Source organism: Piliocolobus tephrosceles, chromosome 4 (genome assembly GCF_002776525.5).
Source record: "Piliocolobus tephrosceles isolate RC106 chromosome 4, ASM277652v3, whole genome shotgun sequence".
Taxonomy (NCBI): Eukaryota; Metazoa; Chordata; class Mammalia; order Primates; family Cercopithecidae; genus Piliocolobus; species Piliocolobus tephrosceles.
This window is the reverse complement of record NC_045437.1, coordinates 113278487-113290648: the sequence shown is the minus strand read 5'-3', so window position 1 is coordinate 113290648 and position 12162 is coordinate 113278487. Positions and strand designations below refer to the sequence as shown.

Here is a 12162-nt window from a genome sequence, read left to right as displayed (position 1 = left end):
GTAATCTCAGCTACTCAGGAGGCTGAGGCAGGAGAATTGCTTGAACCCGGCAGGCGGAGGTTGCAGTGAGCCTAGATCACGCCATTGCACTCCGGCCTGGGCAACAGAGCAAGACTCCGTCTCAAAAAATAAATTAATTAATTAATAAAACTTATGAAAGGCATGACATTTAACACCAGCCTTATGTATCAGCAAAAACACAACGATTTTTGTCTTCTGTTTTGTTCAGGTGGCAGGAGTAGTTGATACAAAAGTGGTAATTATTGCTACGTATCTGTGATATACCAGGTACTTTTCCTGCATTTTATCTTCATGACAATCACTTTTCCCAGAGAAGAGAATGAGGCTCAGAGAGGATAGTTAACCTGGTTAAGATTGGTACTAATGTGTTGACAGAATGCTGACTGTTCAATATCTGACCTGTAGAATCAACCCATTGCCACGGAAGAAAAGTCTAAGAAATTCAAGAAGAAGCAACAGGGGAAGCGCAGGACCCAGGGTGAAATCACAAAGGAGCGGGAAGATGAGTGTTTTAGTTGTGGTGATGCCGGCCAGCTCGTCTCCTGCAAGAAGCCAGGCTGCCCAAAAGTTTACCATGCAGACTGTCTCAATCTGACCAAGCGACCAGCAGGTTGGTGCCAAAATCCATTCTCTCCATCATACTCAGGGTCTCATGCCATTTGCATCAGCCTTGAAGAAAGTGCCATTTGGTCTTCCCATGCATAATTTTGAGGGATATGGTCTATTTTCTCATTCTGGAAATAATGAAAACAAAGGCTTAGAATTCTTAGTTATGAAGAATGGAACAGCAATGCACTTGCTGTGTTTCAAGTCCTTTACTTACATTTATGTTATTTCATCCCCCTAGCAACCCATAATGGTTGGTTTTCTTCCATAATGCATGTGAAGAAACAGAATTAGGATAGGTGAAGTGACGTTTCACACATAGATCCAGGAGCTGGATTGAGAGCTGGGTTTTTGACTCCAAGACTATTCAATCATGTTGCCTTTCTAGAGAAAGAAAGATTGACATAGTAAAGCCTTTAGGTGGTTCTAGTCACTGAGAGATGGATTGCCACCATTTTAGCACTTCCTACCTTGCTCCCCTACACCTAGTGCGGTCTCCCCCCATGCAGAGTAGACTGTTTTCCTCTAAAGTAGATGTGGTTGTATCAGTTAATACGTGAGAAAGCTGCTCAGGGGGATGTGGTACCCAGGAAATTCGTAGTTTGTATTAGAGGATTTTAGGGATTTAGATATGCCGTCTATTTTAATGGACAAAAAAAGAGAAACTAGTAGGGAGCTGTTCCAGGGTGAGGAGATTATACATTACTAGTGACCTGCTTCCAAGAATTGCAGAAGGTTAAGAACTTTGGGGTATAAGTAAAAGGAATTTGTCCCCAAATTGGCTTTCCTTCAGTGTATATTGGACAGAGTCATGAAGTAAAAGAAACTGAGATAGAATGAGGGCAAGGCCATCACACTGACCTGTCAGTGCCAGGAAGCAGAACTGTTTCAGAATCTACTGCTCAGGGTCGTCACTGGCACAGGCTGTGATCGAACCAGTCTTGCCTATGTGCCAGGAGTGGGAGCTGGTGTAGTTGATTTGAAGGTGGAAACACTGTCCCTGGTCCAAGACTCAGGTTTCATGAAATGTGGGGAGGCAGATAAAAGCTTAGGTCAGCTTTGGGTCTTTTCTACTGATTCCATGTAAACAACATATAATCTGCTGTGCTGGTCTCAAGACTTAGAACAAAGGTAAATCTTCCATTTTTCATAATTTTATATCTTTTCTATTGCTGTTAATAAGCAAATAAGCAGGAATCTAAATAGCCAGGATATTTCTCTTTGAGTTGCTTATTTCAAAGCTGTATAGTACAAATGGAGATAACAAAAATATGAAAGTAATATCTTAAGTTTCATGTAAAAGAAACTTTATGTTGTCCCTGCCTCCCTGCCCCCCACCTGCTTGCTGGAAATAGTCATAGAAATACCAATTTACTCCTCTGCTTGTATATTTAGTTGATAGTAGTTGCTATTTGATAATTCGCTGTTACTTTATGTATTCTGTGCAGAAAAAGAAGCTGGAATTCTGGGGCAAGAGGTGGCTGGTGAGTGGCATAAGCTCTCTGAACCAGGGGCAGTGTGAAGGAAGGTCATCATCCACATGTTCGGACTGTAGCATAGCCATGGCCCATGTGATATATATCTCTTTTTTCCTAAACTTTTGTTTTACTTCTGTGTTTTCAGGGAAATGGGAATGTCCGTGGCATCAGTGTGACATCTGTGGGAAGGAAGCAGCCTCCTTCTGTGAGATGTGCCCCAGCTCCTTTTGTAAGCAGCATCGAGAAGGGATGCTTTTCATTTCCAAACTGGATGGGCGTCTGTCTTGTACTGAACATGACCCCTGTGGGCCCAATCCTCTGGAACCTGGGGAGATCCGTGAGTATGTGCCTCCCCCAGTACCACTGCCTCCAGGGCCAAGCACTCACCTGGCAGAGCAATCAACAGGAATGGCTGCTCAGGCACCCAAAATGTCAGATAAACCTCCTGCTGACACCAACCAGACGCTGTCGCTCTCCAAAAAAGCTCTGGCAGGGACTTGTCAGAGGCCACTGCTACCTGAAAGACCTCTTGAGAGAACTGACTCCAGGCCCCAACCTTTAGATAAGGTCAGAGACCTTGCTGGGTCAGGGACCAAATCCCAATCCTTGGTTTCCAGCCAGAGGCCACTGGACAGGCAACCAGCAGTGGCAGGACCAAGACCCCAGCTAAGCGACAAACCCTCTCCAGTGACCAGCCCAAGCTCCTCACCCTCAGTCAGGTCCCAACCACTGGAAAGACCTCTGGGGACGGCTGACCCAAGGCTGGATAAATCCATAGGTGCTGCCAGCCCAAGGCCCCAGTCACTGGAGAAAACCCCAGTTCCCACTGGCCTGAGACTTCCGCCGCCAGACAGACTGCTTATTACCAGCAGTCCCAAACCCCAGACTTCAGACAGGCCCCCTGACAAACCCCATGCCTCTTTGTCCCAGAGACTCCCGCCTCCTGAGAAAGTACTGTCAGCTGTGGTCCAGACCCTGGTAGCTAAAGAAAAAGCACTGAGGCCTGTGGACCAGAATACTCAGTCAAAAAATAGAGCTGCTTTGGTGATGGATCTCATAGACCTAACTCCTCGCCAGAAGGAGCTGGCAGCTTCACCTCATGAGGTCACACCACAGGCTGATGAGAAGATGCCAGTGTTGGAGTCGAGTTCATGGCCTGCCAGCAAAGGTCTGGGGCATATGCCGAGAGCTGTTGAGAAAGGCAGTGTATCAGATCCTCTTCAGACATCTGGGAAAGCAGCAGCCCCTTCAGAGGACCCCTGGCAAGCTGTTAAATCATTCACCCAGGCCAGACTTCTTTCTCAGCCTCCTGCCAAGGCTTTTTTATATGAGCCAACAACTCAGGCCTCAGGAAGAGCTCCTGCAGGGACTGAGCAGACCCCAGGGCCTCTTAGCCAAGTCCCGGGCCTGGTGAAGCAGGCGAAGCAGATGGTCGGAGGCCAGCAACTACCTGCACTTGCCGCCAGGAGTGGGCAGTCCTTTAGGTCTCTTGGGAAGGCCCCAGCCTCCCTCCCCACTGAAGAAAAGAAGTTGGTAACCACAGAGCAAAGTCCCTGGGCCCTGGGAAAAGCCTCATCACGGGCAGGGCTCTGGCCCATAGTGGCTGGACAGACACTGGCACAGTCTTGCTGGTCTCCTGGGAGCACACAGACATTGGCACAGACTTGCTGGTCTCTTGGAAGAGGGCAAGACCCCAAACCAGAGCAAAATACACTTCCAGCTCTTAACCAGGCTCCTTCCAGTCGCAAGTGTGCAGAATCAGAACAGAAGTAATACCAATCAATGTCACATGAACAAACAAGATGCCCCCAGGGTACCATTTGGGGAGGGGAAATCTTTCCTTTCTTTCCCCCTTTAAAAAAAACCAGATCTGCCCCCAACACTTTCCCACTGTTATTCTTTCCTCATATCCCAACACTCAGAACTCTTGTGACGTTAGCCAGTGGGGGCTTATGGTTGTGTGAACCATGTTTGAAAATCCAGTGGGCCCCAACCAAGGAGACAGACAGACTTGGGTCTCTTTCCCCCAACTTTTCCACATGGTCATCGTGAAATAAAAAGTCCACTCTGGAGTCAAGTATGGAATTCAATTCCGCTGGTCAGGTTGGAAGGTATAGGGGCTCTCAAAGCGATTTCCCCAACCAGACAGAGCCCCATTGAGGGGCTAGAAACCCTCGGGAGAAAATGGTGTTCTTTCAAATCAGTGGCGATTTCCTGAGCATTCACGTGTTCTAGGCTGGGTGCTAGTCACTGATGAGAGATACAGAGGTAAATCAGGCCTCATCCCTGTGAGCCTGGATTCCAAGGCTTTCAGGAACCTTTGACCAGGAAGTAACAGGAAGTTCTGAGGGGCTCTGGGGTTTTAGACTCATTTTGAAATGTCCTTTGTGGCACCAGAAGTGGTTGTGTTGAGGAAGTGTCTCTTGGCTGGGATGTGCATGGGTGCGTGTGCATGCACGCACACTCACAGAGGTCTCCTCTATAGATGGAAGGAAGGGTGCTGCATTGAGGCCAAGCGAGGCTGTTGGCTGGGGTAGCCGCTGCTGCGTTTGTCTGGGCTGTGCAGAGTCTGAAGATCAGTCCTTGGAGGAGCAGGTGGTCAGGGGGAGTTGGGCTCTGTGCGAATGAATGTAGATTTCCAGCAGTGGAAGAAGGCATTTGGCAAGCTTCTCTTTCTTTGCTTTTGTTTCTACCTATTTTTCTCTTTGTACATGAATCCACCCCATCCCTATTTCCCTAGAACACTCAGGTGCTTTCAGATTTCAGAGCCTCGGGCAGTGGGCATAGGGAATCTCTGGCAAGCTCTGAGCTAGACACACCAGCTTCAGGAAGAGTACCAGCTCCTGATGGGAAACTTCTTTTCCCCGATCCTTTTCCCTCCTGAGTGGAGGGAGTCCTCTTCTTCGCCTCCCTGAGAATTGCTGTGCTCTGTATGGAGAGCACCTGCCTGCTGACTTAGCTCAAAGGCAAGCCAGAACCCTTCCCTGAAGACTGGCGAGAGGTGATGTTTAGAGCAACGTCCAGGCTAAGAGATGACTCCTAATAACTGCTGATTATCTGTTACTGCTGCCCTGAGCTGGGGCCCAAGGGCTGGGAAATCTGTTGGTGCTACCCTGCCCTACCATTCACCCAGCTCACAGACTGCCAACAGGAAGTACTGTTTGGCTAGTTTCCTCCCACTTACCTACCCCTCCTTTGTCCTTAGACCAACATGTTTACCTCTCTGCTTTGCCAACTTAGCCAGCAGGCCATCCCCTGGCCCTAACGTCTCCTGGCCATTATCTCTTAGTTATGGCTCTCACGTTCTCAACAGGATTCCGTATTTGGTCCCAGTTTCCTCAATTTCTTATTGAGGTTACTCCCATCAATTCCACAGCGGGAACAATAGTTATTATAGAAGCATTTGCGCTTTATCTAAAGATTAAAAACAGAATCTGCTTTTATTTCCCAAAGTCTGTCTCTGAGGTTGAGACACTTGAACTCAGGCAGAGGGACGAGGCTGGGCAGGGCTGTCCTGAGTTTAGGGGCCTATCCCTGCATTTCACTGAGACCTCGGAATCTCCTCTGTGAATTCCACCTGCCTAGTTCTCCCCTTTCATCCTCCCTCTCTTCCCACATCATCAAAGAGGAAAAGCTCTTTGTTCAAAAGGAAGAGAAAACGTAAAGCATCTTATTTTCTTTTAAAAGAAGTTTAAACCATGAAAAAGATATTTTTAAAGAAATTCACCCAGAACATTAAAGTTCATTATATTAAGTATTTATCATGTGTGAGAATAATAAGTATATAACTGCAGCTAGTAGGTCCCTTTCCCTAATCTTTTAGGTCATTTGAGTAGGGTTTGCTTGGTGCCAGTCCTGTGCCCTTTTCTCTCCAGTCATCTGTAGTTGTGATCAGAAAAAGATATCTGCACTGCACTGTCAGAGTCTCCTTTCACTATGTTGTGTGTTAAATTACCGTAGCTCTTTGTTTCATGAAATAAACTGTGAATTTGGGGTGGGGCGGGGGGAGGGCGTGCAGGCCATGTAAAAATTTTCAGTGGAGAAGTTTGATCCTAAAGTAGCTTCTCTAAAGTAGGCTTTGGTAGGTAATCAACTTGACAGCAGTCTAGATGTCTCACAGGACAGGAGGGAGTAAGGGAAAGGGGCCATGATTGGCTGGTTTGTGGTTTTGTTTTGGTTCTTTCCATTCTCCGCCATTCACTGGAGGCTTCATTCCAGACCTGCCTGGGAAAACAGCTTCTGAGCCATTTTGGGGAGCAGTTCTTCATCTGAATGGATGGACATCTGGGCCTCCTTCAAGGGCCATTGAATGGAAACTGGAAAACCATTGGAAACTAGAAATTTGATCTATTGGACCCACCAATAGCAGCATCTGATACTAGATTGTTAAAATCATGAAAGCAGTCACTATCCAATTAGAAGCAGAGTCAGAACAACTGTTGGGAAATGTGACTCTTGGATGAAGGTGGGGAGGGAGTGGCCTTGCCAGCCCTGTGGGACGTCTCCTGAAACTTATAATAAGACCCCTTTTCCAAGGGGATGTGAATTGGAGTGAAAAGGAAATCTTTCATCTTAGAAAACTTCTGGTCCTTACGCAGGATGGTATTTGGGTATGCGCTTGGAAATTGAGATCTCAAGAGTGTTTGCCTTGGAGCCAGCTCCCCAGGAAGCCTTTTCCAGGGACAAGGTAAAGGTTGAAATGCTGCATAGGTAGCTAGAAAGCCAATACATTTCCTAGCCCTGCTAAGTCAGAAAAAGATTATGAAAAATGTTGAAATTTACATTCAAAGCCTCATTTGCTTCTCTTGCTGGAGCCAACCCAGTCTAATAGCAAAATAGCTGTCATTGATAGAGAAACATCCTCATTTTTAAATGTCTGCTTTACCCTGTTACTGAGTTTGAGATGACTTAAATCACTGTGTTGACCCTCTTCTGAACCAAATCTTTAGCATTGATGAAAATAGTTATTTTATTCTTTACATCCTTCACCCCACACTATGGTCAGGGCATGAAACATCCTGTTGATCCTTCCCAGGCTCGGCACTGTCTGCTCACTGGAGCTGGACTCCCAGGTTGTAATTCTAATGTTGCCTCCTGAGAACAGAATGGCAGAAAGTTTGGTCCTTGCAGCTTCCCCCATAGGGAGTAATGAGGACAGTATGAAATTTGGATAGGTTTTACCCTTAGTTCCTATAAGGCAGATTTTCCTAAGGTTTTAAAAATGATACTGTCATCCTCTTGGGGTTTGTCAGGCAGGTTAGAGGAGCCCAGTGTCCTAACCTCTCCGAGATCATGGCAGAGAAGGAGCTGCCTCCAGCCCCTTTTTTGCTGAGTCTCATTTGAGCGGTTCCATGTGTAGACATTCCAGGTCACTGCTTAGTAGCTGCTGTGGGAGCCTGTCATTGGCTATGGCCAGTTTGTTCTCAGCTGAGCTTCCTAGGGCCAGTGCAACAGGGCCAGAGGCTGCTATAGTGTAAATTGAAATAAGAATAGATCATTGTTTTGTACACACACACAAAATGTAATGATGGTGCTAATTTCACGGTATAAATAAGCACTGCCAAGGGTTGAGGGACTGGCAGCTCAAGAAACCCGGGTTCCTGTTTGGGAGGAGATTTTATGTAGAAAAGTTTCTTTGAGGCTTTGTTAAAAGTGGGGAGAAGGAAGATCCTCAGTGAAGCCTGCACCCAACCCTGGAGTGGCCCAGTGCAATCCAGAGGTGGAAGAGATCCTGTATCCAGGTGAAGGTGGCCATTGAGTTTCTCAGGGCTGGGGCCACCTTGTCCATAGCCTCCGTCCACACTGCCTGGAGCAGGTTGTTAGAGAGCTCTGGTTGTTGGGTCTTCCTCAGCTCCCTTCTGCCCCTCTCTACCTCTTCCACTCACGGAAGCACCTCTACTGCTTATGAAGATTAAGGGTAATATTTTCTAAGGAAGTGGAAATAATTAAACTAGAAATCCACAACCTCGGAAGAAGTGTTTCGAGTTTAACATGCGCTGTTTCTGCTTATGTGGTTCCTTCTCGAGAGCTGCTTTCCCATGACCTTCAAAACACCAGGTTATTGTGGGGCTTCAGGTGTAAGGTCCTGGAAGTTAAGCAAAGTTTTGTGGACAAGAGATGGGCACAGAGAGTAGAAGCAGAAATAAATGGTTTTAGTGTTTTCAACTTCCAGGGTTGGGGCAGGCCAGAGCAAGGCGGTCTCATCGAGGTGGGTGCTACCTGTGTGTGTGTAGATGAGTGTGCTGAAGGTGGGGAGGGCAGCACACAGCAGCTCATGGCAGAGCCGCCTCCTAGGTCTTGGCAAAGAGGCAAGCTGATACATCTATCTATATTGTTAAGAAAGGGGTCGGGGGGATCAGCCAAGGTCCATCATTGTTTTTTTGCCCCCACCCCCACCCCCATAGATTGTCAGCTGTAAGTGAAACTCCTAGTGAAAAAGAGGGGAGCCCTGTGTTAGGAGTCCCCATAAACATGTACTGTAATTCTTTGTATATAGAAAAAAATTTACTGTAAAGTAAAGTTTAACTTTACTCATATATGGCCCTTGCCCTGTGTTTTGTTTTATTGGCTGTGGGGAGTTGTAGTCTAACAGGAGGGAGGATTGTTTGGGGTGAGAGCAGAAGCCAGCCTCAGAGATAGTACCCGGTGCAGTGGGGGCAGGGATGCTGTGGAGCTAAGCCCTTCCTAAGCCCTACCTATGCACGTCATGGGAGTAGTGTGTTTCCTCCCAGCAGCCACAGGGCTGCCCAAGCCTCTCTCTCTCCTGTTGGGAGTGGCTGGTGTCAGTTTCAGTCTGCCTCCACAGGAAGCCCCATCACTCATGAAGGAAGGGCAGTTTGAGGAATTGGTTTTTAAAAAGGAAGTGGAACCAAAGCACTTTCTGAGTGTGAGTCTGTCCATGTTGGCTAAGTTATACATTCTTCCAAGGTAGTTGTTGGCCACTGCGGAGGACTCAGCCCAGGCCTAAATAAAGGCAGGAAAGCAGAGGCAGAGGATAAACTGTTAAGGCAAAGCCCCTGGCCTGGGGCCACACCCTCTATACCGGAAAGGGCTGCAATAAATTTCCTTCTGGTTGAACAGCAAGTGTCAGCCCTGTTTACAATAACACCTGATTCCTCAGAAATACCTGGATCTTCAAGGCTTAAGACTTTGGGGAAAACTTGGGAGTTTGCTTCCCTTTGTGACCTAATCCTGAACTTCCTGCCCTTTCAGCAAAAAGTGCTTGGGAAGATTGGGAAAAACATTTAGTACCAGAATTACTCTTCACTTCCCAATGCTTGGGCTGCATAGGAGTCACCTTATTGTACAGATGAGAAACTCAAGATGAGAATGTAAGTCTAAATTAGCAGCTGAATTGGAACCAAGTCTGGATCCATTAGACCTTTCTGGCTTACAGAACTTAGAACTTTCCTACCATTAAACCACATTGTAGGATGTCACTGGGAAGTTCAGAACCTGAGTCATAGGTCTGACATAGGGTCCCAAACATGACAGATGCAGTAGAGCCAGTCAGACCAACCTGTCTGAAGTAGCAATGCTTGACCCTTTTATTTTGATGCAACTCATGCACTCTTTTCAGCACTCAGGAGTTGTGAGCTTTGTACTAACCCAGCCCCAGTATCTCAGTAACCCTGGGGAGAAAAGTCTTGTTTTCCAAAGGAAAATGAGAGTTGGGAGGAGCCTTAATATAAGCAGTGAGGCCAGCCAGGTGGCCCCAGAAAGAACTAGGTGTCTTGACACCCAATCCACACAGCAGGGAAAGGGGCTGGGTGTGATTCACAGTGCATTCATTTTATTTACAGATCAGAAGCCACTTAAATAATCTGCAGACACAAGTGCTGTCCAGGGCAGAAGCCTGGGGTCCAAATCAGCCCTTATCCCTCCTCATGCCCACAGTCAGCCCAATGCTGTCTCCGTTCCATGGGCCAGCACAGGCAGGCGCCACCTCTGCTGACTTGAGGACCTGGGGTAGCTCAGACATTTGACTACCCAAGCCCAGAAAGGAGCTGGGTCCAGCCCTTCTGGGGAATTCCTTTAATTCCCCCAGGCCAGGTGAGTGCTGACTCAGTGATGACAACAGCTGTAGAAGTAGGGGTTTGGCTTCTGGCCCAGATCCACGCCCTTGTCCTCTGTCAAAGAGAGAGGTGGCAGCTCAGCACCATTATGTTGGGATCAGGTAACTCAGGAAAGGGGCTAGATGCCGTGGGCCTAGAGTAAGTCTCCATAAAGGCTGGGGAAGCACACACCTGTCATCACCTGGAAGGCAGCCACACTGACGTAATCCTCTGCCACTTTCTGGAAGAGCTCGTCTGGCAGGAAAAATGATGATCAGTGAGGGCCCAATGCCAGTAGCCCTGGGATCTCCTGGTGACCCAGCCCTCTGCCCTATTCAGCTTCCTCTGGTACCCCCGTGTGTTCCTGCTGTGAGGCCCCAGCACAGCACTCACCCACACTCTGGCCTGTCTTGCTGGATGTTTCAAAGAGCTGAGCTTTGATATCTGTAAAGAGAAGTGACTAAAGCCTCATACCTGAGAATTAGATAAACAGACAAAAGGGAGGGCTAGCAGTTCAGGCAGTCTCCTGGACCCCACAGTTCAAGGAGGCCAGGAAAACCTCCTAGAGCACCTTGCCCTGGCAGCCAAGGCAGTCCCTATTTTCTGTGATCCACCCAGACAGCCACACACTCCCACCCCCCAAAGGGCTGAGGAGCAGCTACTGTCTGCATAGTCCTGGACGTCGTGGAAGTCCACACGTCGACGCCTCCGATCTTCTTCCAGCAGGTCACTCTTGGTGCCACAAAGGTAGATTTGGCAGCCCTGAGACAGAAAACAAGGGTCACCTCCACAGACCAACAGAACCCCAGCCCCTAGTCTTCTAGTGAGGTCTGTTCACCTACCTCCTCTAGGCTGCGCAGTTCCTTCACCCAGAACTTTGCTCGCTCAAAGCTGCTGCTGTCTGTGAGGTCTTGGTGTGCGGCAAGCAGGAGACACAACCAACTGGTCAAGGGCTGTTCTCTGGCTAGCCTGGCACCCATCTCTTCTTGTGGGACAGGCCAGAACCCCCCAGCCCTTACCATAGCAAACGATGGCAGCCTTGGCACCCCGATAGTAGATTCTACTCATGGCCTCATAGCGCTCAGAGCCTGCTGTGTCCTAAAGAGTAAGGCTTGAGTCAAACTTAAGGCCATGTTCTCCAGACCCCGCTATTTCAGATAAGGAAACGGGTCTATGAGGCCACAAATCAACCAGTAATAGGCAGGACCTACACCTCCTCAGGAATGAGTCTCCCGAGAATAGATGCCCGGGGGACTTACCCAAATACCTAATGTCACAGTCCGGTCTCCGACCGACATCACCTTGGCCACGAAGGCGGCCCCGATGGTCTGCAACGAGAGGGAAGAGATCCGAGCCATAGGTGCAGATTACCGCCCCCCCCCCCCCCCCCCCCCCCCCCGTGCCTGGCCCCTCCGGGTGCACTCACGTTCTGATAGGGCCCCACCAGAAAGCGGTCGTGCACGTAGCGCTCCACCAGGCTTGTCTTGCCCACGTACTCCTTGCCCAGCATCACCACCTTGACGTCCACGCGCTGCCCGCTCATGCTCCCGGGGCCGCCTCAGCCACGTCAGGGTCCTGAGCGGGGACGGGAGGCAAACCCCGATCTCCGCTCGGCCCAGGCAGCGCCCAAGCCTCAGACCCCGACCCCAAATGGCGCCAACCTACAACTCGAGACAGCGCGTCGAGCTCGAGCTCTGGCAGTGGCCTTGCACTTCAGCAGCGCCCCGTGTGCCCCCGCTGTTCGGCTCTGGGCGCCGATTATCTTTCGAAGACCCCAAACCCCGGGGCGGCCTGGGAGCGCGCGGGACAGCGTCCTCAACAGCGCAGCAAGCCGCCGTGCAGCTCGCTACTTCGTCATTCGCTCGCCTGCCCGGCTTAAGCTCCGTTTTGGCTGGGAATCCCAACCGAACCCGGGGTCTCCTGCAACCCGGCTCCTACCCGCAGCGCCGCGACTCCCGCGGGAGGGGGCGAGAGGGCGAGGGGGCGGGGCCGCAAGGTCACGT

General features: G+C 49.2%; 2 protein-coding genes across 9 annotated transcripts in view; one reads left to right on the top strand and one right to left on the bottom strand.

Moving 5' to 3' along the window:
- The window catches only part of NSD1 (nuclear receptor binding SET domain protein 1), a 175977-nt gene extending 167336 nt beyond the window's left edge, over positions 1-8641 (top strand). For all 6 annotated transcript variants that reach the window (XM_023185002.3, XM_023185005.2, XM_023185003.3 and 3 more), the window contains 2 exons: positions 427-631; positions 2251-8641. In XM_023185002.3, the coding sequence (XP_023040770.1) occupies positions 427-631; positions 2251-3878 (1833 nt within the window). In that variant the 3' untranslated portion in view covers positions 3879-8641. The remainder of the gene's footprint in view (positions 1-426; positions 632-2250) is intronic.
- Positions 8642-9871: 1230 nt separating this feature from the next.
- RAB24 (RAB24, member RAS oncogene family) lies at positions 9872-12153 on the bottom strand. 3 transcript variants are annotated; one of them, XM_023185015.2, is made up of 9 exons: positions 11821-12153; positions 11586-11734; positions 11419-11487; positions 11179-11257; positions 11002-11069; positions 10822-10921; positions 10553-10603; positions 10352-10414; positions 9872-10234 (listed from the first exon to the last, which is right to left on the bottom strand). In XM_023185015.2, the coding sequence occupies exons 2-9, from the start codon at positions 11700-11702 to the stop codon at positions 10170-10172; spliced, it is 612 nt and encodes a 203-aa protein (XP_023040783.1). In that variant the 5' UTR covers positions 11703-11734; positions 11821-12153; the 3' UTR covers positions 9872-10169. The 3 variants fall into 3 exon arrangements, with proteins under 3 accessions (XP_023040783.1, XP_023040782.1, XP_023040785.1); XM_023185014.3 differs by having other exon boundaries at positions 11825-12153; XM_023185017.2 differs by having other exon boundaries at positions 12098-12145.
- Positions 12154-12162: the final 9 nt, after the last annotated feature.